Raw genomic sequence first — 26032 nt, 5'->3', positions numbered from 1 at the left:
CTATAAATGAAAAGGAGGATCAAAATTGGACAAACTGTTTCAGTTGTATAGTACCTCAGATTTGTTATAAAATTGTTTGAATGTCTCTTGTTTGATAGATATTCTCTATTTTTCTTTTATTTAATGAATTTTTTGAAATTTTTCCAGGCTTTTTGTTTGTAATGATCAAGTTTAAGTTAAGTATTTAGTTAACCAGTACTGTAGTACATATACCATATTTGGGGGCGGGGCTTATGGGGACAACCAATCACAGCTGGGAAGCATCCCTAGCAACCAATCACAGCTAGAAAGCAGATAACATTACAACTCCATTAACCAATCACAGCTGGAAAGCTGGAAGGGGCTAAAATCACAATCCCATAAACCAATCACAGTTGAAAAGTGATAGGATATGTATAATGTATATAATAAAATGGACTAGAAGTGGCAAGTTCCTGGACTTTCCAACCTTTCAGGTCCTGCTTTCCAATTTGCTATGTGTACTGGTTAATTTAATATCCCTCTAGAATTCCACACTGCGGCATTACGTATCAGTAGAATTTGAAGTGCGGACGTAATACGCCTCACCACGTGCTGAATATTGCCACACACAGTGACGGAATACAGGGATTTGCCGCCGATTGGTAGGTTTCCAGTCTAAAGGCTTTTAAATAAATATGGCAACATTTTGTGACGTTTCGTTGTTGCTGGCGCATAGTACGGTGTTTTGCGAGTCAAATAAAGCAAACAGAACTCAAGTAACGCATACGGTTATTTTTTTATAGTTTTTCATTTCTCGATGCGTCCTTAATGTGACGGAATATACCGCGTTTACCCTACGCAAATAAAATGTACCTACCTCCATTACTCTTTTATTTTGCCTCAAAACTGTTCAATCAGTTCTGCCCCACCCTGTATAAGCTAGCTAACACATTTAAATTGTATATTGTAATCAATATACCTATAACAAATAGTCAAATAGGTTAAGACTACTTATAGCCTTATAAGAATTAGCTAAGCTGCTAGCTATGTGCAATGTATTGCACACTTGATGCCTCTGTACCAAAAACATTCAATTTATTGGAACCTAATACACACTAAAGGCAACAAGTTTATACACAATTTGTCATTCATAGTACATTTATACTAAACCATGAATAACAATACCTCAATATAAATTAAAGACTGCCACTCAATATATTTAATTATATGAAAAAATAAAAAAAATCAAAAAAATAAAAAAAATCATGATTTTTTTATGAAAAATCAAGTCATTTAATCACATGATTTAATCATTTTGATTTAATCATTGCCAACCCTGTCCTCTTTTACCCCATAGTTTATCAAAAATAGCTTTTAAATGAATATATTATTGTGCATAAGTATACATGGAGTATTTTGGTCAAAATTTTCATTTTTTGCTTAAAATAACCATTCTAACTTGTTAGCTTTTTTGCTTTTTTAATTAGATAAATTTAGCATACTATTGTGAATTGCATCATGGGGATGGAGAAAATAGGGATGTCTCTTCCCATTAGTGAGCTGCAAAACAATGTGCAAGAGTGGTTGGGGGAAAAATCATTGTGTGAAACATAAAAAATAATTATTATCACAATTTTGTGAGAGGGCATGGGTAGTTTGAAGTAGTGCACCACAAATGCAGTTAGCAAGAAAACACATGACATCCGACTCTTAAGTTATTATCCATTGGTAGTTATACCAATTTGATAAATTTTCAGATAATGACACTAATGGAAAATACATGTAGCATTTGGCAGTGTTCTACAATGAATTAAAGCCAACCTACTATTTCTATGCTTAACAAAGTTTTCTCGTGGCAAAAACTCCAATGTGACTGATACCGTAAACTGGGGTAACTTTGACTCCCGGGGTAACTTTGACCACTTTTGGTTTTTTAACAAAAACCCCCAAAACTCAAAAACCATTTGGCATAGAAAAATTTTGTCAATGGGCATTAAAGACCTAATACTGAGGCTACGTAACACAATAGAAAGATTTAAAAAGTTTGCATATCTAATAGGTTAAAAAAATTAAAATGTTAATTACATCAAAACTATGAGAGGCAGGAGCCAGCAATTTATGGTGAGTACAGCTAGAGTATAGACCTGTATTTTGCATGTTTCAATTTAAGTTTAACTTATCTAGTAAAAAAATGGCATCATTTTGAAAAAAAGTGGTCAAAGTTACCCCAGTTTACGGTATTAGAGTTGACTTCCTGCAACACAAAACAGTACCGTAACAAGTGGTTGTATAGTCAAATAATGTGTTTCTAGATGGATAATATTGAATATCAAATTTATATTTTTACTAAAAACCTTGTAACATAAGAATTACCTGTTGGTCCTTTCTTACCCCAACCTGGTCCCATCTTACCCCAATTGGGTAAGATGGGACCAGCTCACTTTTTTTAATCTGTACAGAAAACTGTGTTGTATGCAAAAAGTCTGAGTTGTAGCTTTGAAGCCCATTGCATAACCACACCTTGTGATAAGTTTAGAATTTTTTAATTATTCATGGTATAGATGCTACATGCCTGTTAGTGATTTCGGTCCTGTCTTACCCCATCTGACTATATATATCATATTAAATACAATAATGTATGGATGTGGTAATATCATATCAATAAAGGAAAAACAAGTAAAAATCACCTAAAATGCCATTTATTCTACATGTACATCATCTACAAAGGAAGAGGAGGATTTCAGAGTACTTACTGTTAGTAATAGATGAGTACACTTTGCATGCTTCAAAAATTTTAAAATTAGATTTAATTTCAAGTTCCTGGATTACCCCATTCCCAGGGACACCTTACAATTAGTAATTTTTCAAAGATTCTGATTCTATCTATGACATTCTATGCACAATTTTGTGATGACCGATGGTGCATTAATTTTTTGTTGAGTAGGTAAGTTTTTTTTTCTCTGAGCAAGGTTTGGGGTGATGAGCTACACAAATTCTGTTAGTCACAGTTTTAAGCCAACACCTGTGTGCAACTTTTATGCAAGTAGAATTTTTTAATACTTCAAATATTTCGTTTGCTACAGACCTTAGAAGAGGTACCATACTAGTCCAAAATTTCACTTTTCACATGAGGTTAGTTGCTAAAACAGTTCTACGAAATGTTAGAGGACTGTCCTGGTTTACCCCACTGGTCCCTTATTACCCTGTTCAAGGGTAATTCATAAAAGCAGAATCTGCTGTTCTGAAAATGATGGAAATGCTGTAGTTGCGGATCAAAAGTTAGATATATATTCCACACCAGCATTAGAGCTTTTCTGACGTTTTTGAAGTCATGAAATTTCTGCTAGATAGCTTATATCCTATCTGATTGTTAATGAAAGTGTTGTATTGAACCATATTCCTCTGATGCTGTATTGGTTTTGTGTTGATTCTTAGAATTTACTCTGTGTTTGTGTTTATTACTTAGAATTATGAAAATAGCACCCAAATCATTTTGCTTTATTTAGATGCAATTTAGCCTATTTTAATGAGCCTTTTTTGGTTTTGTTGAAGATACATTGTACTTTCATTGCTGTTGTGGTTAGCAATAGCTGCCTCACACTACCCCAACAAAAATAAAAAATCCTGTTTATTACTGAAAGCTTACAGTTCCAAAGTGACATGTTTTTGATACTTTTGAAATCTTGTATCTTGTTTATGCACTTTTTTAATAAGTAGATTGGAGATTTATCTAGCAGGAATCTTGATGCTTCAAAAAATATCAGAAAAGCTCAGTCATTAGCTTACTCAAAATTATTAGTTTGGCACATTGAGCTAGATATCTAGACTCAAATATGGAGTTATTTTTTTTAATATTATGGGTGGAGGAGATAATTTCTCAGGTAGTTTCTATATGTCATGGGCAGAAATGCACTAAAGATAGATTAGATATGGTACCTCATTGATTGCATTGGGAAAAATTATGCAGGCTCAGTGCCTTGTGAAATTTAAAATTTTTATAAACATGTAAATATGTACACAAAAATAGTTTCCAGTACACGTGATTTATGGTGTCAGCCAAATGAAAAAGTCCAGATAAAACAAAAAACAAAAAGTTGAGAAAAAACAATGAACTGAAGATCTAATGAAAGAACTGAGGAAAATCAAACCAATAGTTGTACACCTGATTTGCATGAAATAGTTCTCTATATATAAAACATACCTAATTCTCTTCAGTAAGCTATGTACCTTGACTTTGTTACCAATAATAGTACCTAATACAACTGTGGTGCATTTGTCCAAATCTCCCCCCTCACCACTGTGTCTGGTTGCCTCTTCCCTAGACACTTATTAAAAAGGGCCTTTGTAGTTTTAAATAAGACAAGACTGTGTGAATAGTAGCCAGCAAACTTAATAATCAGTCCAGCTCAGCTTGGACTACCATCAAATGGGTTATGGGGTAACATGGGACGGTTTTGAGCACTTTTTGTTGATAACTTTTGCCATGAAACATTTCATAAATAAGTTTGAGCTCATTTTATAGATCTATGCGAGGGCTATTGTATGGCATCTTGATAAAAATTCCATATGCTATTCATAAGGTGCCAGACCCAATTTGAAAACATTTGATGCATGCAGAGTGTACTCGTCTATCACTGACAGTGATCTGAAATCCTCATTTTTCTTTGTAGATGAAGTAGCTGTCAAATAAATGACATTTTCTGTGATTTTTAATTGTTTTTCCTATATTGATATGATTTACCATATCCATACATTACCATATTAGTGATGTGATATTACTGTATCCATGAACATGCCAGTGAGCATTTATGACTTGGTCCACTGAAAGCTTCATATCAGCAGCCATATAGCACTTTTCTGTATCTGTAAGCTTGCAAGATGGCTTGTAATTTCACACCCTTTTAAATGGGTTAAGTGAATTCATAATAACAAAAAAAGATCGTAAAAACATGCATGAAACAAAAAGGAATATTCTGGTGACAACCATCATATTTTTTGGAGAAATAAATACTCGTTTAGGTTAATTACTTTTCATTTTAAGTTGCCCGGTGCACCATTCTATCTATGACATTCTCTGCACAATTTTGTGGTGACTGATGATGCATTAATTTTTCATTAAGTGAAATTTTTTTTGCTGAGCAAGGTAAATATAATCAAAATTTGTTGTTGTTGATTGATTTTTTTAACTGGAGCCTTTGCTAATTGAGGTTTTATTATTAATGTATTTTTGGGGGTGTCCCTTATTACCCTGGGGAGTGTCCCTTATTACCCCATCTTGTGGAAATGGCTGCCATTTTTTGGGAATGAGATATGTGAATTCTGTCAATCACGTTTTTAAGCCAACACCTGCATGCAACTTTTATGTAAATAAAATTTTTTGACACAGCAAATATTTTTTTTTGCTACAGACCTTTGCAGAGGTACTTTTCCAAAATCTCACTTTTTCATGGATTTTTAGAGGTAGTAAATGTACAATTTCTTAACCTACATTATGCTATATAGATAGTAAAAATGTTGAACTTCATGCCACTATTTTTAGTTTTGCAATATTATGATTAATTTAGCTGCTATAACAATTCTACAAAATGTGGGACGAGTGTCCCGATTTACCCCGGCCATCCTATATTACCCTGTTTGACAGTATCCAGTCAATGAAACCCTAAACCTGGCAGGTTTTCCCATCTTCTTTAACACAAAATTAGGATTTTTCAATGCTTATTAGTTCAAATATCAAGTCCAAGGATAAATATGATTTTGACTTCATTCAATTTGTGTTTATAGTTTTCAGAGTATAGTAAATTTTACTCTAATGCTTAGATTAATGGTTCAAAAATGAAGGAAAATTGTTCAAATTCTCAAAATTTAGCATTTCAAGTGATAATGAAACTTGAACTTTTTCAGAGAACGTGGTTTAACCAGTTGTTTTTCTGAAACGACTGGTTTTCTCATTTTTTAAACTGTTTTTTCTCACTTAATTTGAGGAACCCTCATTAAAATGTAAGAAATTTCTCACACAAATTATATATGATTGTGTCATTTTCTCAACAGATGCAGTGAAAGCTGTAATCGTGGATATCCTGGCTCAAAATACTGGCATCACAGACAACTCCATAACTGCATCATTTTTGCTAGAGCAACCAGAACTATGCTCATCCCTCGTCAAACTTTTGAACAATTGGAATGTTGGATTGATTAAAAAACTCTTTCACAACATTTGCTCTCAATGCCACGACACCAAAGATCCTAGTTTGCATACATCATATTGTACTGTAGACAAGTGCATCTTCACTGCTTCTGAAATCAGCAGAATTATGATGCCTGCATCTGTAATTGTGCATCCAACTTTGGACATTCCTGAAAGAGGTATTTGCCCGGCCAATGATGCCCAAGTTGTCAAAAAACAGAAAATAACGGAAAATAGTTTTGCAACTCCAAAAGTGGTTCATCTTGATAATTCATGTTCCAGAGCCAAGTGGAGTGAAAGAGAAAATTTTCATTTAGATGAAAGCACATTGATTGCTTCTGAAGTCTCATTATATGACTGTTCTCAAAACTGCCATTCTATTGAAACAATTCATGGAGGAAATAAATTACCATGTAACTTGAGGGGTGCAAGCTCCGTCATTTCTGCAGGAATCATCAATGGCAACCCAACTATGATACCAATGAAGCTCCCAGTGAACATACGATCTGTTTTTAAATTTATGCGTATGTTACTCTTTAAGTTTGTCCCTGATGAACTTCTAGGATCTAGTCACAATCGGCACAACTTCTTCAAAGCTGTAAAGTACTTGGTGACATCTGGATGCAAAGACGACTTCCGCCTCTGTACACTCATGACAAAAATCAGGGTCACCGACTGCAAGTATGATTCTTTATATATATACCTATGTATTTATTCTAAGTTAAATTTTTCCTAAAAATCAAAACTTATATATGATACTATATAAATTGTCTTATCAATATATTTTGTGTTGAAATGTATCAGATGTTGTTATTTCAGCCTTTTGTATTATTCATCTTTGGTTTTTGTGACGTTGGCCAACTAGTTTTAGAATTATTTTCATCCCTCAATTACTTTTCATTCCCCTGTGTCATTTTTAATCTTCTCTGCATAAACAGATGGACACGGCCTCTGGGAAGCTTACAAGCCAAGAACTACGTTGTTGCTAAGCTGCTTGTGTGGATCATACAAAGGATAGTTTTGGTTGTGATCCGTACTTTATTCTATGCTACTGAGTCCGATGGTATGGGGCACTTGATTCTTTACTACGAAAAAAATCTCTGGTGTCATCTGGTAGACCTGACACTCAATGGGCTCCAAAAACGGGGCTCGCTTTTTCTTATGCCTAAATCAAAAGCTGCGCAGAGTTTACAAGTAAGGAAAAGCCCGTCTAAATTGCTACGTAGAATGAGGTTTATCCCGAAGCAATCGGGCATGAGGCCTATTTACCCTATCGGGCGTGGTAACTGGAAGAAGCCAGATGCTTTGAAGATGAAGCTCTTGGCATCCAGTGTTATCAAAAGCTATGGGAATAGCTGCTCCACTGTACGTACGCGAGTTTCGATTGCCGACTATTGGAATGATTATTTGAAGTGGCTTGAAAAGCTGTCAGTTCCCTCAGGCCCACTGTACGTCGTGAAACTTGACGTGGCAGATGCTTACGGATCTGTACTCCATTCTGTGCTTTTACGAGTTATCGAGGATTATTTTGCGCGGCTGCCGCCTAAAGTAAGATACAGCGTGTATAGCAAAACCGATGAACGTGGTAAATGTATCGGACCTCGTCAGTATTTGATGAAAGACTTAAGCGGAATTTCTTTGGAACCTCCAAGAAGTAAGACGTCACACTGGATCGAGGTCGATGCTCCGATTGAAGTGGATGTTCGTTCAACTGGTTTGGACATAAAACGTTATATCCAACACCAGTACATTAGTGCTGGGCGCAATCGTAAGTATCTCATTACGAAAGGAATTGCGCAGGGAGGCTTTCTGTCGTCAACATTATGTGAGCTCTATTATACTTCTATGCATTTCTTGCACTGGAAGAACCTAATGGGGCCTAAAGACCTGTGTTTGCATTCAGTAGACGATTTCCTCTTCGTATCTCCGGAGAAAATTTCGGCGAAACGCTTTCTTGATGTGGCAGCAAGAGGCGTGCCTGATTACAACTGCGTGATCAATCAAACCAAGACTTTACACAATATCCACACCAACGCATCTCCATCACGCGTTACTTTCTGCGGGGTAACTTTCTGTTCCTTCACTCGCCAGTTTTTGGTTTCGCTGGAAAACATAATTGCGACCCCTCCACGCTATACGCTAAAATTATCAGTCGAGCACAGTCGTGGTCAGTTCGTTGCATTGCGTCTGCAGCAGATCGCCAAAACGAGGTTGTCCGCGGAAGTGATACACCCTGGCTACACAAGCGCCGAGTGTCTCGTGGTCAATCTGCATCGCACGGGCATATCGGTGGGAGCGAGGCTGGAAGCTTTGTGCTCTGCCGTGCTGCTGCCATATGCTGGTCGACTGAATGGAAGATTCTTGGGTTCAACGCTTGTTAGCATTGCTGGTAAAATCTGGACTCGGATCAAACGCATTTGGAGTCAGACTAAACAGAGTTTGCCACCTATATCGAAAGAGCTTGTCACTGCAGCATTTTTGGGTGAGTAAATTTGCCTCTTGCACAAATTGCAATGATCAATAGTCTCACTGTACTTTCTAATATTGTAATATTTCAGGTAATTTGCTGGGTTTTAAACATTCCTATTCTGAGTAGTTCTACACCCGTCCTCAGGATGGCCTAGACATAAACTTGTTCCCTTAAATATTTAGATCATATTGCCTATGGCAAGACTGCTAGTAGGTATCTGTCGAATCCTGATTGTAAAGTTATTAGTTTCAAATCTAAAAATGTTTTTATACACAGGTGGTGTAGGCTCGATTCTCTGTCTTAAAAAACACGTACAACTACCAGAGGTGATGAGGAGCATCACTCTCCTGCATGGAAGTTTCGTATCACAGATACCTAAAGACCAGCTGCATCTGCTGCCCCGAGTTGAGCTTTCCAAGAGACTTCAGAGACAGCGTCGTCACTTGGCACTTCGCGATACCTCGTGTGAATCTGGTCGCTCAAGTTGCTGAATGTGACAAATGACGGTACATAACTCGAATCAGGAATCGAGTTGCGTAGATCTGGCATCTCGTGGCGTTGATGCATCGTCTCGTATTGTAAATGTGGCATATCGTGGTGATAATATGGCCTCTCTTGGCGTTGGTGTGACATACCATGGCGTTAATATGGCATCTCGTGGCGTAGATGTATCATTCCATGGCGTAAATGTGACATATCATAGCGTGACTCCTTACATTTGATAGTGTTAGTTTTATTATGCAGTTATGTTTTTTCTTATCGAGTTATAAATTTAGGCGTCGTATATGGAGTAGGTCTGGCATCGCGAGTCGCAAATATTGGTATCAAATGGCGTAAGTTTTGACAAGATCTGCAATTTTGCATTTGATCTCGTCACTTGGGTACATGCAATAGTACGGGCCTGAGCATTAAGCTGAAATTCCTTATATAAAAACTTCAAATTTACTCAGTGTGCAACGTTGTACAATGTTTTATATAAATCAACCCAATTTTGCGGAGAGTGCCCAAAGAGAATTATTTCTTATCCAGTCCCATCATATGCATTAAGTATTCTTTAGTTTCCTGACATTGTGTGTTTACCCATTGCTTTAAAAAATAGTTTTAGTATCTATCAAAATTTATATGGCCAGAAGAAAGTTTCCATTCCTTTATTTAACACACCGGTTTGATAACATTTTATTTAATTGATTGTTACATTCGTACCAAAAACAACTTTCTACTGTATTAATTTTTTTTTTATCGTGGAGAAATATATTTTGTCTCCTAAGAACTCGCATAGCGTTGTTTGAATTTTCAGTTTTTTATTTTCATTTCTCCGTCAATCAAGAGTTTTTCTAATAAATGATTAATTTTTTATTTGAATTTCAAGCCTTTTTTTAGTAAGATTTACTTGTGGGGTTTACCAAACTATTTAAAATTGAATCCTTATCACAGCTTTCGCCTCGTTTGCTTGCATGGCAATCGTGGCTATCCCGCAAGATACCGTCGTATCTGACGGAAGTGGTAACACTGACGCCACCACAATCGACGTTGATTATTTGGGCAGCAAGCACGTGTAGTGCTAAGGGAGAGACGCTCCTTCCCTGGCGAGTTTCGCAGATCATTTATTTCTTAACTTGAAATGTGGGGCTTAATTTTTCCCTTTGCAAGCTTTGAAGTGACATTTTTATTTTAGTGGATTTTTGTATTGCTTTTCTCCATAGTGGAACGAGTGGATTTAGTTCAGATAGCAAGGGTGTTACTTGAAAGTTTCAGGTACATTTTCAAAGCGAATTTTATAATGTGAATTATTAATAACTTAGGTAATCAATTCAATTATGTCTGTCGAAAACAAACACTTATGAGAAAGTCTATAGACTTATTGCCTTAAATGAACGAAAATTTTGTTATAGTTAATACATAGATGACTTATTTCTATAATTCCTTGCTAATTACTCTGTATCTAAATGTCACTTTGACAAAGCGTGAATGATTTAAACTTTAACTCCAAGTTTCTTCCATAGATGAGTATTGATAGTGTGTCGGTAAAATGAGACCATTGAACCAAGAACGTTTAGCTGCTAGTGTATCAGTGATACCGAGCTGCTAGTGTATCAGTGATATAGAACCTGCTAGAGTGTATCAGTGATACCGAGGGGAGGTAATGGAGGGCAACTGCAGCGAGGATGAGAGCGGCGACGAGGGTTGCCAGGACAGCTGCACGTGCTTCTGTTGCTGCAGTGCCAGCTGTGGATGTAATGAGCAGCACAGCGATGGATCAAACTTCAGTGCACAGATGGCAATGATTAAAGAGGTTGGTAGCTCTCTGCTTTCTGGAAATTAAATGTGTGCTGGTAGTAAGCCAAACATGAGGGGGTAGTTCCATGTAATATCAAGGAATTTAGTGTTAGCTGCTATTGAAGCTGGGAAGAAAGGCTGGATATATAGTTATCAGAATTACATTGATGACATTTGAATCAACTTAAGTCATCATTTTTATGTACAGAATTAGTGTTTTATGCCGTTATGTTATATGTGAAGTTCGGTATGTCTTGATTAGGAGAAAAATCACGGAAAATCTTGCGTATCGGTCATAATACAAAAATAGCGTTGTCACAAATTTCTTCAGAGAGAATTTGAATAGAAATTCAAATAAATTTTCGACCACCGTCACAGATTGTCTGAACTAAGACCAAAACTACCTAGTCTATAATTGCTTTTCACTCTCGCAGACCTGAGTGAAGACTATATTTTGTTAACTAGTATAAAGTTAACCGCGTCTTTAACGCAACGTTGTAAATCTATATTAACGGCCTTGAAGTTTCGACGACCATATCTTGTTCCGGCTTACGAGCTTTAGAGTAAGCATGTTATGTGCCTGTTAAAAGGTACCATCAAGTTAACCACGTTGTCACGACTACTACGTTACGTATATAGCAGTTAACAGACTTGAGAACCTCGCTATGAACTTGTTAACAAGTATAATGGTATCTATGTTAAATTCGTACTCAGATATGGGAGGAGTGGTCAGAAGTACAGCAGATGTTGGCGCTGTTCACTCTACTGAAGAGCGGCAACGGCCCGAATAACTCAGCCTATCTGATGGTGGCCAATATGTTATACGCCCATCACAACAACGATGAAACGTTCCAGTTGTTCCAGGAGGCCAACGATCCCGGTAACATTTGCAAAACCTTTTTCTGTTGCATTTCTCTTCTAATGCCGTAGAAAATTTTTCTTTTTCTTGGGTTCTAAAAGGGTGAATATGAAATTGCGAGTTTCTGCGTGTTTTTTTTCCTTATTTTTTAGGTCGATTTGATCCCATGACTGATGGTTGGTGTCAGTGTAATTTGTCTTTCCACTATTTTACGTTCATTTCTTTATAAATATTGAGAGCAGTTGTAAAATATTCTTTATCCAAACAAGAATTAGTTAGGTTTTAGCTGCTCCTGCCACACGTGAGTGTTCAATATCACGTTTACAGTATGGGTTGCTCGCATGGAGATGAAGTGCATGGAGGAGGCCGGGCTGGAGGCCGACGACGATGACTGCGACCGGTCGGACAGCGACCGACGCGAGAGCGCATCCAGCGGAGAGAGGCGGGAGAGTGGCGCTAGCTCATCGTACAGGAGGGAGAGCGGCGCCAGTAGCTTCTGTAGACGTGAGAGCGCCTCAAGCTGGGACCGCAGGGAGAGCACGGCGAGCTCGTGTCGCAGGGAGAGCGAATGCTGTGATGAAAGACTTGAAGTTGAGTCTCGTGAATGGCGACGAGAGAGCAGGTCCGAGGAAATTACTGAGGAGACTGAGGATGTCGAATTTAAAGAGTCTCAAGATATTGGTCCTAACAACATTTCTAAAGAAACTGTGACTGGCCTAACTCGGGCTAAACTGACACCGGATTTTGGATCGAGGCGCGAAAGCGAAGTGACCGGCGAGGAGCGGCGCGAGAGCACGTGCAGTAGCACTGCGGACAGACGTGGTAGCGCAGGAAGCAATCACAGTGGCTTTGACGATAGGCGTGACAGCTCTGAAAGCTTCTTGTGCAGACGCATGAAATTGGGCAACTACAAGCCTGATGCGCACTCTGCCTGGCAACCTGAACATTGTGATGCCTGCGAGGCGGGTGAACAATGTATCACTGATGAGAAACTCGAGTGTTTCGCTGCCGAAAGTTCCTTGTTCGAGACCTTAGACGACTTACTACTTCACCTACCGCTCGTGCATGTCAACAACGTCGAAGCGAAGCGAGTTTTTCTGTCCGTTATTGAAAGAGTGAGTGTAAACTTGAGTTTTACTTTTAAACTGCATTAGGTTTTAGAGAATTTGAATGCCTCATTTTATATATATTACCATCTCTAATTTCTAATAATAATAATAATTTAAATTATTACTCGCCACTTCTCTGCCAATGATAAACTCTCTAATTTGTCACCGCATCAGCGTTGAACTCCTCGAGATTTTTCTTTCACAATTGTAAATATTAATCTATTAACTACGCACCTAACTAATCTACACCTACGCACCTTAGTCAGTTTCTACTTTCTACAATGTAATATGTTCATTGTAAAGGGGTATATATGGTGAATATTTTCCAGGTGACGTGCATAGCCTTGCGCATGAACATGACAGGCATCACGCAGAAGGTGTTTCAGCTGACGACGTACGCACTGCTACATCCTGGCGTGACCGCGAGCGAGAGGAAGCGTCTCACTGCTTGCCTCCAGTCTCTTCGAGACGCACCCAATCGGGAAAATGACGGTAGTTTTAATTACAAGTTTCTAACACTTATGGAATGGATTTAGTAGATTCTGTAATATAATGCACAGATATGACCTATAATCCTGCAATGTTCCTGATCACAGAGTGCAACGAGAAAGCGATGTCCGGTGAGACGGAGGTACCAATGGAGGGAACTCGTGAGGTCATCGTTGGTCCTCCTCTCATCAAAGGCAAGTATTGTTGCATAATTATTATACGGCTTCTGATTTAATTAAAAACATTTAAAGATAATATGACTTCTTTAGTTTGTGCGGCTTAGCAACGAAATAATTGTAAGGTAGTTTCCGAGGTCGATTTTTGTTCTTCTAGACGTTGGCATTTGTTTTACTTACGCAAGAGTGACATAGGCACTCGTTGTTTCCAACCTATAAATAAGTTATGAAAAGCGAAATTGTGTTTTGAAAAACATTAAACGTTACACCATTTGGAAATTTGTTAAACTGATGTTTTTTTCTTGGAGAAAGGAATATATTTTACCTCTTTTGTTGATGATTGTTTTTAATGCTAATTTTTGCATTAACAATTCATTGCCTCGAAAATAATAAATGTGAAATTTTCTTGCTTGTTTCAGACATCGGAATCTGGTTAAAGTCGCTGCGTCTGCACAAGTACGACTGGCTCGTGTCAGGGCTCGACTACCATCAGCTGCTGAGTCTTGATGACGAGACGCTTGAAGCCAAGGGCGTTACCAAGGGAGCGAGACACAAACTCCTGCAGAGCATTGCTCGTCTCAGTCTCCGACACGAGCTGCTTAATACTATAGAGAAGGTGCTCATTGATTATGTGTATTACCTCGTCAATAATTTTGGGTTTTTTAGTCATAGGATGCAGTATAGTAGCACTAATATTGCTGCAGCAGCTTAGAAGACATGTACATTTATTCTGAGTGTATTGTTGTTACTGCTGAAAAGCTTCTTTTATCTCCGTGCCCGGTGTCTTTAATAGCGTTCTAAGGGTATATTATTGAATTTTTTTGCTGAAAAATATCTTCAATTTGGCCAATCATAGCTTATACAATGGATAAATGGTAAAAATGGTCAGCCTCAAGTCAGCGCTACAAGATTTTTGCTGTAAAATCGTCCATCACTATGGAGCGAGACACAAACTCCTGCAGAGCATTGCTCGTCTCAGTCTCCGGCACGAGCTGCTTAATACAATAGAGAAGGTGCTCACTGCTCAATGATTATGTGTATTACCTCGTCATCAATTTTGGGTTTCTTAGTCATAGGATGCAGTATAGCACTAATATTGCTGCAGCAGCTTAGAAAGATGTACATTTATTCTGAGTGTATTGTTGTTACTGCTGAAAAGCTTCTTTTATCTCCGTGCCCGGTGTCTTTAATAGCGTTCTAATGGTATATTAGGGAAGTTTTTTTTTTTTGCGGAAAAATATCTTCAAATTGGCCAATCATAGCTTATACAATGGATAAATGGTAAAAATGGTCAGCCTCAAGTCAGCGCTACAAGATTTTTGCTGTAAAATCGTCCATCACTAGGCATAACCAAATCAAACAAATCAAGTTATTTATACACGCCTGAATTTTTCCTTTTACTTGCATCGTTTAGAAATACATTCTTTTCAGCAAAACATTTCTGAAAACTCGCTCGTTTCATGTATTGTATTTTTATGAATATTTTTCATAATTTAATATTAATATAATATTATTAATAATCATATTCATAATAATTTCACATTTGTTTCAATCGTTCGAATATAAAAATTCGTTCTAATGCTCATCATAGATGAATAGTTTTTCAAGATTTGTTGTTAAGTTTACTAGCGTTAAATTTTTGGCAGGAGCTGCAACAAGGTGGTGTGTTTGGTGTCGAAGCAGCCATAGCGCAATTGAAGACGCTGGTGATAACTCCAATGCCTCCTCCTCCTCCGGCAGCAGCTACTGCATCCACAGTAGAAGACCCTATTTTCTCCCAGACTGCGGAGGGCGTTCCTGCTGGGCCTCCAGTTGGAGCTCCACTCCCATCAGCTATGGGTGGAGCATTTCCTAGTGGTGGATATGCTCCTGCTGCTGCTGCTATGGGACCTCTACCAGCGTCGTCAGGCGCTCATCATCAAGTGGCGACTGCAGGTTCAGCGTCTAGTGGCGTACGTGCGGCCGAGTCCGAGGCAGCAAGTAATCCTGACGCCGGTGCCGCAGCAAATGGCGCTGCCTTAGGGACTGGAACCGAAAACGAAGACCTGCCAACTCACTTCACGCGAGTCCTTGGCAAAGGTGTGACTTAGACAGCCATGGTTCTGCGGCTCGTTAACTAGTACCAAATTTATTTAAATAAAAAAATCCTACAATTCACCATGAAATTAAAAAAATCCTACAATATTGCATTTAAATTTTGCAATTTGAATGCAATATTGGTGTGCGTGATGTTCTTTTGGTTCCAAGTAATTTTGACGAGTTTCACTTTATTTTGTTGCATTTTGCAATAGTTTCTCCTCGTTTATAGGGATCATAATGCGCTGGGGTGTTTTTCCATAATCCAAAACTAGTTTTAGTTTCTTTCTTGCTTATGGATTGTTTGAAATTGAAACTCGGTATAAGTTGATTCACAATGTATTATGGCCATAGCTTTCATTGAATAACGTATAAAGGTTTCATTGCAGTTGTGAGCGCAGTGGCTGTTGCGTGCAACAGTATGCCCTTCACAGCCACGTGGTACCACTCAGGACGCAGTTCTAGTGCCCTGCTTATTGCAAGTCTCCTGTGGCTCCTAGACAAATGCCTGCAGCACGAGTCCTTCGCTGCTCATCACAAGCGCCTCTGGATGTGGCGTAATCAGCTCATATTGCCCTCAGCTCGCTGCCGTGCTCAGCAACATAGCACTAGCGCCGTACCTGACCAGCGCTCTGGTAATAGAAGGTGCTCTTTTAATTATAAATTATTTATTTCACTTAATAATGTGTAATATTTCCTGTGGTAGTTCAAGATTTGATCCTTAACCCGCAGTCGTATTTTTTTATATTTTACTGATTTTTGTTCTTGCACCTAAACGTGTAGTAACACCACTCCTCAAGAGGCTTCTATGAATTACTTGATTTGCTGATGCGACTCCTAATGAATGTGTATGACCAAGTTACGCTGATGCTAAGTAAATGGTGTAGAGAAAATGAAAAAAACTTACTTTTTTTGCAAAACATGTTCACTCTGAGATGCTATATTTTTTACATTGATTTCTATTAATTTATATATATTTTTATATCATTATGTTCTCTCAGATGGAGTCAGCAAATGGAAACTCAGATATACACGCAGCAGCTGCAACAACAGTTGCTGCTCCAGCAGCAGCTGCAGCAACAACTTGTCCCGGGGAGCAGCAGTTGGGGACCTAGTGTGGGGGCCCTGGGGCTGCTCAGCTTCCCCTACGTCAATCAGGGCCACAGTGGCATGTGAGCTTACATAACCCAGGGAGCTGTGTTTTGTTTTAACACAATTTTTCTGTGATGAATTTGTCAACAAATAGCAAGTTGCATTCTGCTGTATATTATGGCTTGTAAATAATGGTTTATCGTTTTTCGAATTCGATCTCAATTTTACCGGGAAGAAAGAAAAATCTATTTAACACATACGTGATACTGATAAGTGTTGAAAATGTTATTGAAAGAGTACACTTATTCCACTTTTTTAAGTTTTATACGACGCAAGATAGCTCGACCTGAAGCGCCAGCAATCATGGCCAATGAACTAACCTAGTAATTTGAGTTTTAAAAGGAAACCTTCAGCTAATCTATTTTTAAACCGACAAAAGAAAGAAATGTCAGTTCAGGAATAACTTTGCCATTCCACAGACTCAATTGAGTTGACCAAACCATCGTCACCAGTATGAAGTGCTTGAGTAAAGATTTGTGCCCTTTCATCGAGTTCACATAATTTGCAGGAGGTTATTTCGTCCTCCCACAATGATGCCGCCACTCGGTGGCCTCCCCACAACATGGGGCCACTCGTCTGCCCCTCACACACGGCCTGGTGCCCCTCCGGCTGCCCCGGTGAATAGCAGCGCCCCTACCGCCGGGTGCTCGCTGCTGTCGCCCCAGCCGTTCCTTGCCAAGCGGCCTTCGCTTCAGGAACCTCCGTGTCAGGTCCGCAATTTAACTTAACCTTGCGGCCAGCTTGATTCAACTATGGCTAAAAATTTTTGTAATTATGGTTTAAATTAACGGGCAGAATTAATGAATTGCATTGAACTAATTGAGGAATATATACAAAATAATTTGTGGCGAATATTGGTATTTTCTTGCTAACGACAGGAATGATTGGAGATAAAGTGCTCAAGTTGTAGACAAGCTGCGATTTTTGTACTGTACGGTAATTGAGCTACATAGGTACTGAATCATATAGGGTAGGATGGGTGATTGACAATGAAATTTAATCTTTTCGAAATTAATGTTTTCTATTGCTGTTCACGCAAAAAATTGTATGCTGTACAGGCGAAAAAAAGCAATAGTAAAATCTGCTAAACATTAATCTTAGTGAATTGCGTATCTTGTTTTAACTGCAGTTTATTTTGTTGCAGTTGCGTCCTCACGTTAGCTTGCAACGCACCCGTAGCGCCCCCTCTCGACCCCACCAACCCTTGGCCCGTCCAGTGTCACCCAGTGGGCCGTCTCCTAACGCTGGCCTCCAACCTTCACCTCCTCAGCCCACCGCCCCACATGAGGCGCCCCAGGACGACGACATCACCAACAGACTTGAGAGTCTCTGTCTGTCCGTCACGCAGCACGCGCTTGAGTAGCGAGGTTTCTACGCGTTACACAAGTTAACAGCTTTCCTTTTATGATTTCGCTATTTTCGGACACTTCCTGAAATGAACCGACATCTACCTAAAAAATGTAATAGTGAGCCTACTTATTTGAATCGATTGTAAAAACGGTACTGAGCGTAAACGGTACTCTGTTATTAAATTTTGTTGTGCTCGGTACTCGTAGTCGTTTTCCAGATAGGGAGTTTAAAAACAACTTAGCTTATACGTTGATTTGAGTTGTACATTATAATGTTACCAGATCATTATGCTGAACACTAGGTAGTAGTCTTTGTACACAACTTTGATCGCGCATTATCCGTTGCCTAATTCTAGTCAGTTATTTTATTTACATTATTACAAGTCAAACACCGTCATTGTCTGTAATAATTAAACGAAGAGCAATCTTACAATTATTAAGTGAAGGAACACGTTGCCGTAGGTATAGCAAATGGTTCATTTACCGTGCAGTATTCTGGATGGTCAAGGAAGGTGAATATAATTTTATGGGATCTGACTTCTGTCAAGCCGATTTGAGTTTATGTTAAGTTTATTTTTAGTTCCTAGTCCTCATGTGATACTAGATTTTATGCTGGTTTTGGTCATTTTCCCGTTTTACGAAGCGGCGCCTTTTTCATTCTTTGATGAAACCCTATCGATAATCAAGTATTGATTAACAGTTTTTCGTTGCATTTTTATTTTTATTTCATTTTTGCATCATCAACATTTATTCTGTGCTCGTGTAAACACCATGTCACGAATGTTTCAATTGAAAAAGAATTGAACGATTCTCATATCATCATTTTTTAGGTTAAACACATCCCATTAGTTGATCATGTTGATGCCTCCAGTGGTTTTCATTTAACTTTATTAAGGAATTAAATCTAAGACCCGATTCGATCTCCTTATTGATCATATCATAAAACAAAAGCCTATTTTTGAGTTTCCCTATCGCTTTTGTTCACAAATTAGTTCCCTCGTATTATTGCATGAATGTGTACATGCATTTTGTTCCTTGTTTGAGATTTTAAAATTGCTTAGTTGTTTGCTGCAATTATATAATATTAAAAGGGAACAATCTCAGCCATGAAATTTTCATGCAGTATTGTAAAAACCGGTAAATTTAAGTAAAAATCTAGGAACAGGAAAAAATTCATATTATGTTACTATGTTACTCGAAATTAACTGTTATCCTTTAAAAAACGACTCGTGCGACTAATAAAGTTTGAGAGTAACATTATTTTTTATGTTTGTTGAAATGAAAGGGATTTAGAAATGAAAAATTTCTGGAAACAAAAATTTTGTTGCATTAATAATCAGCAATGAGGTCGACTATTGCACAATGAGCTCCGACACGATGGTCCAAACAATTGGTCTCACCACGACAGGCATTTAATGCGAAGCACATGAAACTTTGTCGTGTTGAAATAAAGATACATGTCACGCTGGTCGTTCTTCTTTTTCAAATTTTATTCTGTTTTCCATCAATTCTATCAGCTTCTTTCCAATTTTTGATCTGAAACGTTTTAACACTGGAGAATGTTATCTGTGCAGTCACATTTTATGATTAATTTTGTCCGGATGAGAGATTGTATACATGTTAGTTTAGAAATTAGAAATGAATGTATGCAAAAACGTCCAATTCATTGTGTACATTTTTACCATCTGGATTACCGATTTCGTCTTCTGATGCTTCAGTACCTTGTGCTTATTAGGTATACAGTGCCGCAGGGAGTGAGGATGGAGTTCCAAGACACAATCAATCGTATATTGGTTGAAGATTTTAAAATCTCTGCCTAATTTTAATGTTTAATTTCAACTAAAATTGTAATTTGATCTTGTGAATGATTACTCAATCCTCTCTAGGGGCCTTATCCAGCCCCCGGTGACCCTAGACTACTGTAGGTGTTCTTGAAGATGGTAGAGTTTTTGTGACGATGCCTATTTTCTAATATAAATAATCTCTTTTTGAAATTTGTAAGACTTGGCCATGGCTTAAGAATCGTTCGTGCAAATTCAATGAAAATGATCCAAACATACGCTGCTTAGTGTATTCTATATTAGAAGAAACTGTCTTCCAAGATCGTAAACCTTGCTGAGTTGTTTAATTCAATGTTAGCGTTTGTTCTATCTCACCGGAATAGTTTGCTTGTAGACTGATGCTGACTGGACGTCAGGGCGACGCAAACGTATTCTTAGTTTGGTATTTATCAATCAATGCCTGTTCTACATTTGCAATATGGTGTCACCTGACAAATGTCCCACTGGACATATTTGCCGCATCTCTTCAAAGTAAACACGGCATCATCCATAATTTGTTTATTATTGCTACAACATTTATGAAGATTTCTTTTTTAATCTTCTTCATGACTGCCAAGTTTAATTTATCAAAGTTATAATTCTCTATCGCGAATGCGATAGAGAAAAAAATTGGCTTAAAATTCATGGCTTTTCAATAATGAACTTGTTGATTTTATTCGATATTATATATTAAATTATTGCAATATTACTGCAATTATTATCGCAATGTTATTACTCATTCCTTTTGAAATAACCTTAACCAGAGAGAGCAGAGATGCAGGTGGTGTCGAAGGCAGTGCGGCGCCTAGCCTCCTTCAGGTCCCGCCTCATGTCCTCCGTTGCGTCCATCGACCGTAAGTGTTGCAGACATGACTCATACATGTGAACGTCGATATTATTGTATGTCTAGCATGCTGGTATGTCTAGCCAGCAATGGTATGTCTAGCAAGCTATGGTATGTCTAGCAAGCTATGGTATGTCTAGCAAGCAATGGTGTGTCTAGCAATCATTGGTGTGTCTAGCTAGCAATGGTGTGTCTAGCAATTAATTGCTATGCAGGGTCTCAACTGTGAACGACAACAGACGTCAAGTTCAAACTTCATCGACTTCAAACGTGAACTTCCAAAGCCTACGTCAAACTACAAGGACCGGATTAATTATTGAGTAAGCGGTACATGTTGCTTAACCTTCTGCACGAATTATCCCCCTGGGAACTTGGATCCTTTCTTTAATAACCATGACTGTAACTCGCCCTCTTATCCGAGTTAACCTGTCCTTGTGTGGGGAGGGTTTGCGAAATGCGTTGACTTGTGCAATGTTGCTGGGATGTCCTTGTAATATCAACCGTGGCGAATTGGATCTACTCAAATTTTTGGACCAATGGGTAGTGCTGGAACGAGGACGTGCATGGCATTTTGGCTGCTCTCTGCTTCCAACGGATCCCCAGAAGAGATTGAAGTCAAAATACCGGCACTCTTTTTTTTATTGTACATAAAACAATCCTGGTTGGGATGGTTACGGTTTATAGTGTCGATTGGACACTGAAGCAGTTTAGCCCTCACTACCTAACCTTGAGGCCTCACAGCAAAGAGCATAAGAAATAATTTAAGTTCATGCACGGTTTGGAGATGGATTAAATATTCGGTGACAAGTCGTGGTAAGTTTTTTTCGTTTATTAGCACATTGCATCGGACAGTCCAAGGAAATCAATGTTCTATATTATAAAATAAGCTTTTGTATGTCGTCGAAAACCTTCGTCGTCGCTTTGGTGTGCTGCCGATCAACAAACATGGAAAAGGAAATGCATGAACATGTGTAAACGTTACGCTTAATGTTTTCACAAGTTGCAGTTACACACACAACAGAACAGAAGGAAAAACTTGCTAATACTGGCATTGGTGAATAAAAGACATTCATTGCCCACTCTGCCGCTGTAATAATGTTCCAACTGCTCCAACAAAGGAGCTTAAACCTGTCGAGCAGCCGCCGTCATATACTCTATATTGTGCGAAGATGCACTCGAGTTGTCGCACAGCAGTCGGTGAAATGCCTACTTTGAAAGTAACTGCATGATGCTCCTTCGCTTACTTGCTTTCTTGTAAATTTGCTCAAGAAAACGTCACATTACAGGAACGATTTTTAATAACAAATAATTTCTTTGGTAGTCTTTATCGGGTTAATTACGCCCTACTCCTATGGTGTCACTTTTATCCCGTAATTCGCAAATTCATTTTCGCAACGTGGTTTCCTATTTTTCATCTTGTATCGTAGCTCGTTCGTAGAAGCTATGGTTCCACTTTTCTTTGTATAAAAAAGTAAAAACAAATTTTCATGAACGCTCGTATTTTTGTGTCTCAGCTTCTGCAGGTCTGACCGACGAGCAGCTAGCGACGCAGGAGTTGGCGACGCGCTTTGCCCACAACGAGATGCTGCCTCACATGGCCCAGTGGGACCAAAAGGTTGCTCTTGCTATCACCATTAAGACAGTTCATTACTAGTTAAGAATTGCTTAATGATACTGCGTTATTTTTTAACTTCACGATTTAAGGTAATTCTGTTGACTGAAAATCGATCGAGTTGCTTAATTATCTTTTACCAATAATTGCATCGCTAAATATTATTTGTTTGGACGGCATTTTTGATATTACAACGTAAATTTCCAAAATTAGACTGCATTTAACAATTTATAAATATTTCGAGCACTTCATAGAAAAAGTCAAAGTTTTGTGCTGCAAGAGTTTTGTGTTGCAAGTCTTGTATACTTAATATCTCGTGCGTGCAGGAAGAGTTCCCTTTGTCGACGCTGCGCGCAGCGGCTCAGCTAGGCTTCGGTGCCATCTATTGCAAAGAAGATTACGGCGGGTCGGGCCTTACACGTCTCGATGCTTCCATCATATTCGAGGCACTTTCACTTGGCTGTGTCTCGACCACGGCATACCTCAGCATACACAAGTGAGCCGCTTGATACTCGAAAAATGTAAAATTATTTTACATGCAGTAATATGCGTTATAAAAAAAACTTGAATATAACCTCAACTTACTTATCGGCCATTTAGCATGAGGATATTTGGCGTGATCGGAGTTGATTGTGGACAGCATGTGTGCGTGGATGCTGGACACGTACGGCAGCGAAGAACTCAAAGCTCGGTATCTTCCTGACCTGGCGACTATGGAGAAGTGCGCGTCGTACTGCCTCACTGAGCCCGGGTCAGGTTCCGATGCTGCGTCCTTGTCTACGACTGCGGTAAAAAATGGCGACTACTATTCAATAACAGGCTCTAAGGCATTTATAAGCGGTGCTGGTGAGAGCGAAGTGTATTTAATCATGTGCCGCACTGGCCAGCCTGGACCTAAAGGAATATCTTGCATTTTGGTGCCGAAAGAGACTCCTGGCGTCACCTTTGGTGCTAAAGAACGTAAAGTTGGGTGGAATTCTCAACCGACGCGTATAGTTCATTTGGAAAGTGCCGTGGTCCCAGTGGCGAACAGACTGGGGGAAGAAGGAGAAGGCTTTAGCATAGCCATGAGTGGTCTAAATGGTGGGCGAATCAACATCGCCTCATGCTCGGTGGGAGCCGCACAAGCCAGCCTCGACGCCGTCATAGAGTACACGAAAACTCGTAAGCAGTTCGGTAGTCCCATTGCTGCGTTTCAGCACACGCAGTTCGAGATCGCGGAGATGGCAGCCGAGTTGCTGGCGTCGCGACTTCTTGTACGGAACGCAGCAGTCGCTCTTGATACCAAACATCCCGACACTGTGGTGCTCTGTGCCGCCGCCAAGCTATATGCCACAAGGAACTGCTTGCAGGTATTGTACATTTCAATTTATAATGAACTGAACTGTTCTCAAGTCGATTACATTATTGAGAAAGAATGTTTTTATTCAATGTCTGCTAATTCTGATGAAATCTGGAGTCTTGTTCCGGTTAAGACCCAAGTACAGAAAGTTACTTTACAGACATTATTCTTTCCTAAGCACTAAAAAAATTTCCCATTCGTTTTGAGGTAGAAATTAATTCTATCCAGATTCAAATTCCCAAGGAGATGAATCTAGACTAAAAAATAAAACATCAAAGTGTTTACATTTTATGCAGTTTCAACACAAATTAATGTTACCTAAATCGGTTATACTTTGTTCTGGTTTTGAGCCCAAAGTAAATAATGTGTAATTTTCAGGTAATCGACCGCGCATTACAACTGCACGGCGGGTATGGGTACCTCAAAGACTATCCCGTTCAACAATACTTACGCGACTGTCGCGTGCACACCATATTAGAGGGGACCAACGAGGTCATGAGGGTCATAATGGCGCGGCATTTGATGGCTTCGTGAGGTAGCAATAGTTCGTATCATATATGTACAAGCTATAATCAACTTCATCAATACACTTGTTCAATTGAGAGATCGGAAACGGGGCACCGGCCCACTCAAGTATAAAATTTATTCAATGCATAGTTTGGACAGACGTATGCGCTGTTCTGTAAATTTTGCCTTCGAGAATCGATACCGCGACTTTCAAATGGTGACTAGTATTTGTATATATACCGAGTAAAACGCGAATACAAATAAAATATCTAATCAATTTGTTGCGTTGCGAGTGATCATCAAAAAGAACCTTGCAAGTTTGTCAGTATTCCATACTCTAAAATGGGCAAGAATGTGTCTTGCAGAGACCAGTCCCTTGAATTTTTTGTAGCTAAAAATGCAATAGATGAATTTCAATGTCGTATAATTTGTCGCATGTATCAGTCTTCCACTTTTACCGCGCATGATACGCGTTGGTGAAAATCTACAAAAAAAATTTTCGGTCAAATTTTCTGCACCACTACTCATTCATGAAGACATTGCCCTGCACTGTGGGATTACTGTCTTATCTTCAGTGCATTGCATTGAGCAAATAATTGTTAATAAATACGCGGACCTTGGAGGTCTGGCTGCAATTATCAAAAATTACCCCTTGTATCAAGAAATTCACTGTTTAAGGTACTAAAATACTTTATTGAAATAGGCTGTAGAATAAATAGCTAATCTTAAAATGTACAAACAATTGAATTGATATTATGGATATAACAGACGACACCGAAACGTACCTTATTTTAAGTTATTTCTATCATAAATTTCATGTTCCAATCAACGGAACCACCATATTGTAGCAGCTGCAGTAAAATGAACAGACGCTTGCAGCGTGGAATAATTCGCTGCCGTAGCTGCAAGATCTTTCACTTAAACTTGCATAATAATATAATGAGACGAACAATGATGAGACAAGATAGCTCCTTACATTATCTTTCTTTGGTGTATCCAAGAGGGACTAAATACATGTGGAAGCCATATATTGATTTAACAGATTGTCATCGCCATTTCAATCTGAGAAATAAATATTTCAATAATTCAGACAACAAAAAATTTTGTCAACTATGAAAAATATTGCAACTTACTAAAGTAAATCATTCTCTCACAGTGTGGTATTTATTGTTATTATCCTCAGATCTTCTAACTTAATTAGCAGCCTCTTGTTGATATGATCTAAAATACAAATATTTTCAGATCTATATAGTTCAAAAAATTATTCAGATCCAATAAGGAAAATATGCTAGTACAGAAATGAAGATTTCAGAGGGAAGATGGATTTACCAAGTAAAACTAATATAATACATTCAAGCCCCATAAGCAAGGCTCGATACGACAACCGAACCATCCAAGGACGCTGTGGCAAGCAGTCCTTCTCCATTACCGTCCGCTGTGCCGTGCCAGTCCAGGGTTACGACCGCGTCCGAGTGATGGCCGCTTAGCTCCTGCACGACAACCGCAATGTCGCCCCTAACCTACAACCCGAAATAATCATCATAACGTGTAATTCTTAGAATGAAGACGATGATACCGAAAAAAAGTCTCCTATCTTACCATAAAGTAATGCTACCGAAAATAAAGTCTATCCTATCTTACCGTAACGTAATGCATCACAAAGTGTGAGCATCGATGTTCCGTCAACCATTACCGGGTAAAAAATATATGTATAACTCAGTACTCGCTGCAGTGAGTGACAGAGAGCGCATTTTCTCGTCGACGAAAACTTGAGGTCACGGACGGACAGACAGACGGACATGGCG

The 26032-nt window shown here is 38.7% G+C and overlaps 3 protein-coding genes across 4 annotated transcripts in view; all 3 read left to right on the top strand.

Moving 5' to 3' along the window:
• The window catches only part of LOC108674772 (telomerase reverse transcriptase), an 11275-nt gene extending 1349 nt beyond the window's left edge, over window positions 1–9926 (top strand). The window contains exons 2-4 of the mRNA XM_018162744.2: window positions 6010–6826; window positions 7084–8627; window positions 8892–9926. Coding sequence (XP_018018233.1) covers window positions 6010–6826; window positions 7084–8627; window positions 8892–9106 — 2576 coding nt within the window. The 3' untranslated portion in view covers window positions 9107–9926. The remainder of the gene's footprint in view (window positions 1–6009; window positions 6827–7083; window positions 8628–8891) is intronic.
• A 605-nt stretch (window positions 9927–10531) lies between these two features.
• On the top strand, window positions 10532–18384 carry LOC108674767. Its single transcript, XM_018162736.2, has 11 exons — window positions 10532–10908; window positions 11607–11772; window positions 12079–12866; window positions 13190–13352; window positions 13457–13543; window positions 13945–14141; window positions 15172–15604; window positions 15991–16246; window positions 16603–16773; window positions 17262–17463; window positions 17898–18384. Exons 1-11 carry the CDS (start codon window positions 10759–10761, stop codon window positions 18114–18116), a joined length of 2832 nt encoding a protein of 943 aa, XP_018018225.1. The 5' UTR covers window positions 10532–10758; the 3' UTR covers window positions 18117–18384.
• Window positions 18385–19235: 851 nt separating this feature from the next.
• On the top strand, window positions 19236–25385 carry LOC108674768 (isobutyryl-CoA dehydrogenase, mitochondrial-like). 2 transcript variants are annotated; one of them, XM_018162739.2, is made up of 6 exons: window positions 20711–20776; window positions 20982–21086; window positions 22281–22381; window positions 22705–22874; window positions 23019–23730; window positions 24099–25385. In XM_018162739.2, the coding sequence occupies exons 3-6, from the start codon at window positions 22349–22351 to the stop codon at window positions 24252–24254; spliced, it is 1071 nt and encodes a 356-aa protein (XP_018018228.1). In that variant the 5' UTR covers window positions 20711–20776; window positions 20982–21086; window positions 22281–22348; the 3' UTR covers window positions 24255–25385. The 2 variants fall into 2 exon arrangements, with proteins under 2 accessions (XP_018018227.1, XP_018018228.1); XM_018162738.2 differs by lacking the exon at window positions 20982–21086 and having other exon boundaries at window positions 19236–20776.
• Window positions 25386–26032: the final 647 nt, after the last annotated feature.

The sequence above is a fragment of the Hyalella azteca genome, unplaced genomic scaffold (genome assembly GCF_000764305.2).
Source record: "Hyalella azteca isolate HAZT.00-mixed unplaced genomic scaffold, Hazt_2.0.2 contig11506, whole genome shotgun sequence".
Taxonomy (NCBI): domain Eukaryota; kingdom Metazoa; phylum Arthropoda; class Malacostraca; order Amphipoda; family Hyalellidae; genus Hyalella; species Hyalella azteca.
Note: the sequence above shows the minus strand (reverse complement) of the source record. Positions and strands in the feature narration are given on the sequence as shown.

Bases quoted from the DNA above. Each gene is read 5' to 3' on its own strand.
- LOC108674767 (XM_018162736.2), top strand. From the start codon at position 10,759: ATGGAGGGCAACTGCAGCGAGGATGAGAGCGGCGACGAGGGTTGCCAG. The intron at 15,605-15,990 runs GTGTGACTTAGA...GTTTCATTGCAG, and splicing joins CACGCGAGTCCTTGGCAAAG to TTGTGAGCGCAGTGGCTGTT. The intron at 16,247-16,602 runs GTGCTCTTTTAA...ATGTTCTCTCAG, and splicing joins CAGCGCTCTGGTAATAGAAG to ATGGAGTCAGCAAATGGAAA.
- LOC108674768 (XM_018162738.2), top strand. From the start codon at position 20,698: ATGCAGGTGGTGTCGAAGGCAGTGCGGCGCCTAGCCTCCTTCAGGTCC. The intron at 22,382-22,704 runs GTTGCTCTTGCT...TCGTGCGTGCAG, and splicing joins TGGCCCAGTGGGACCAAAAG to GAAGAGTTCCCTTTGTCGAC. The intron at 23,731-24,098 runs GTATTGTACATT...TGTAATTTTCAG, and splicing joins CCACAAGGAACTGCTTGCAG to GTAATCGACCGCGCATTACA.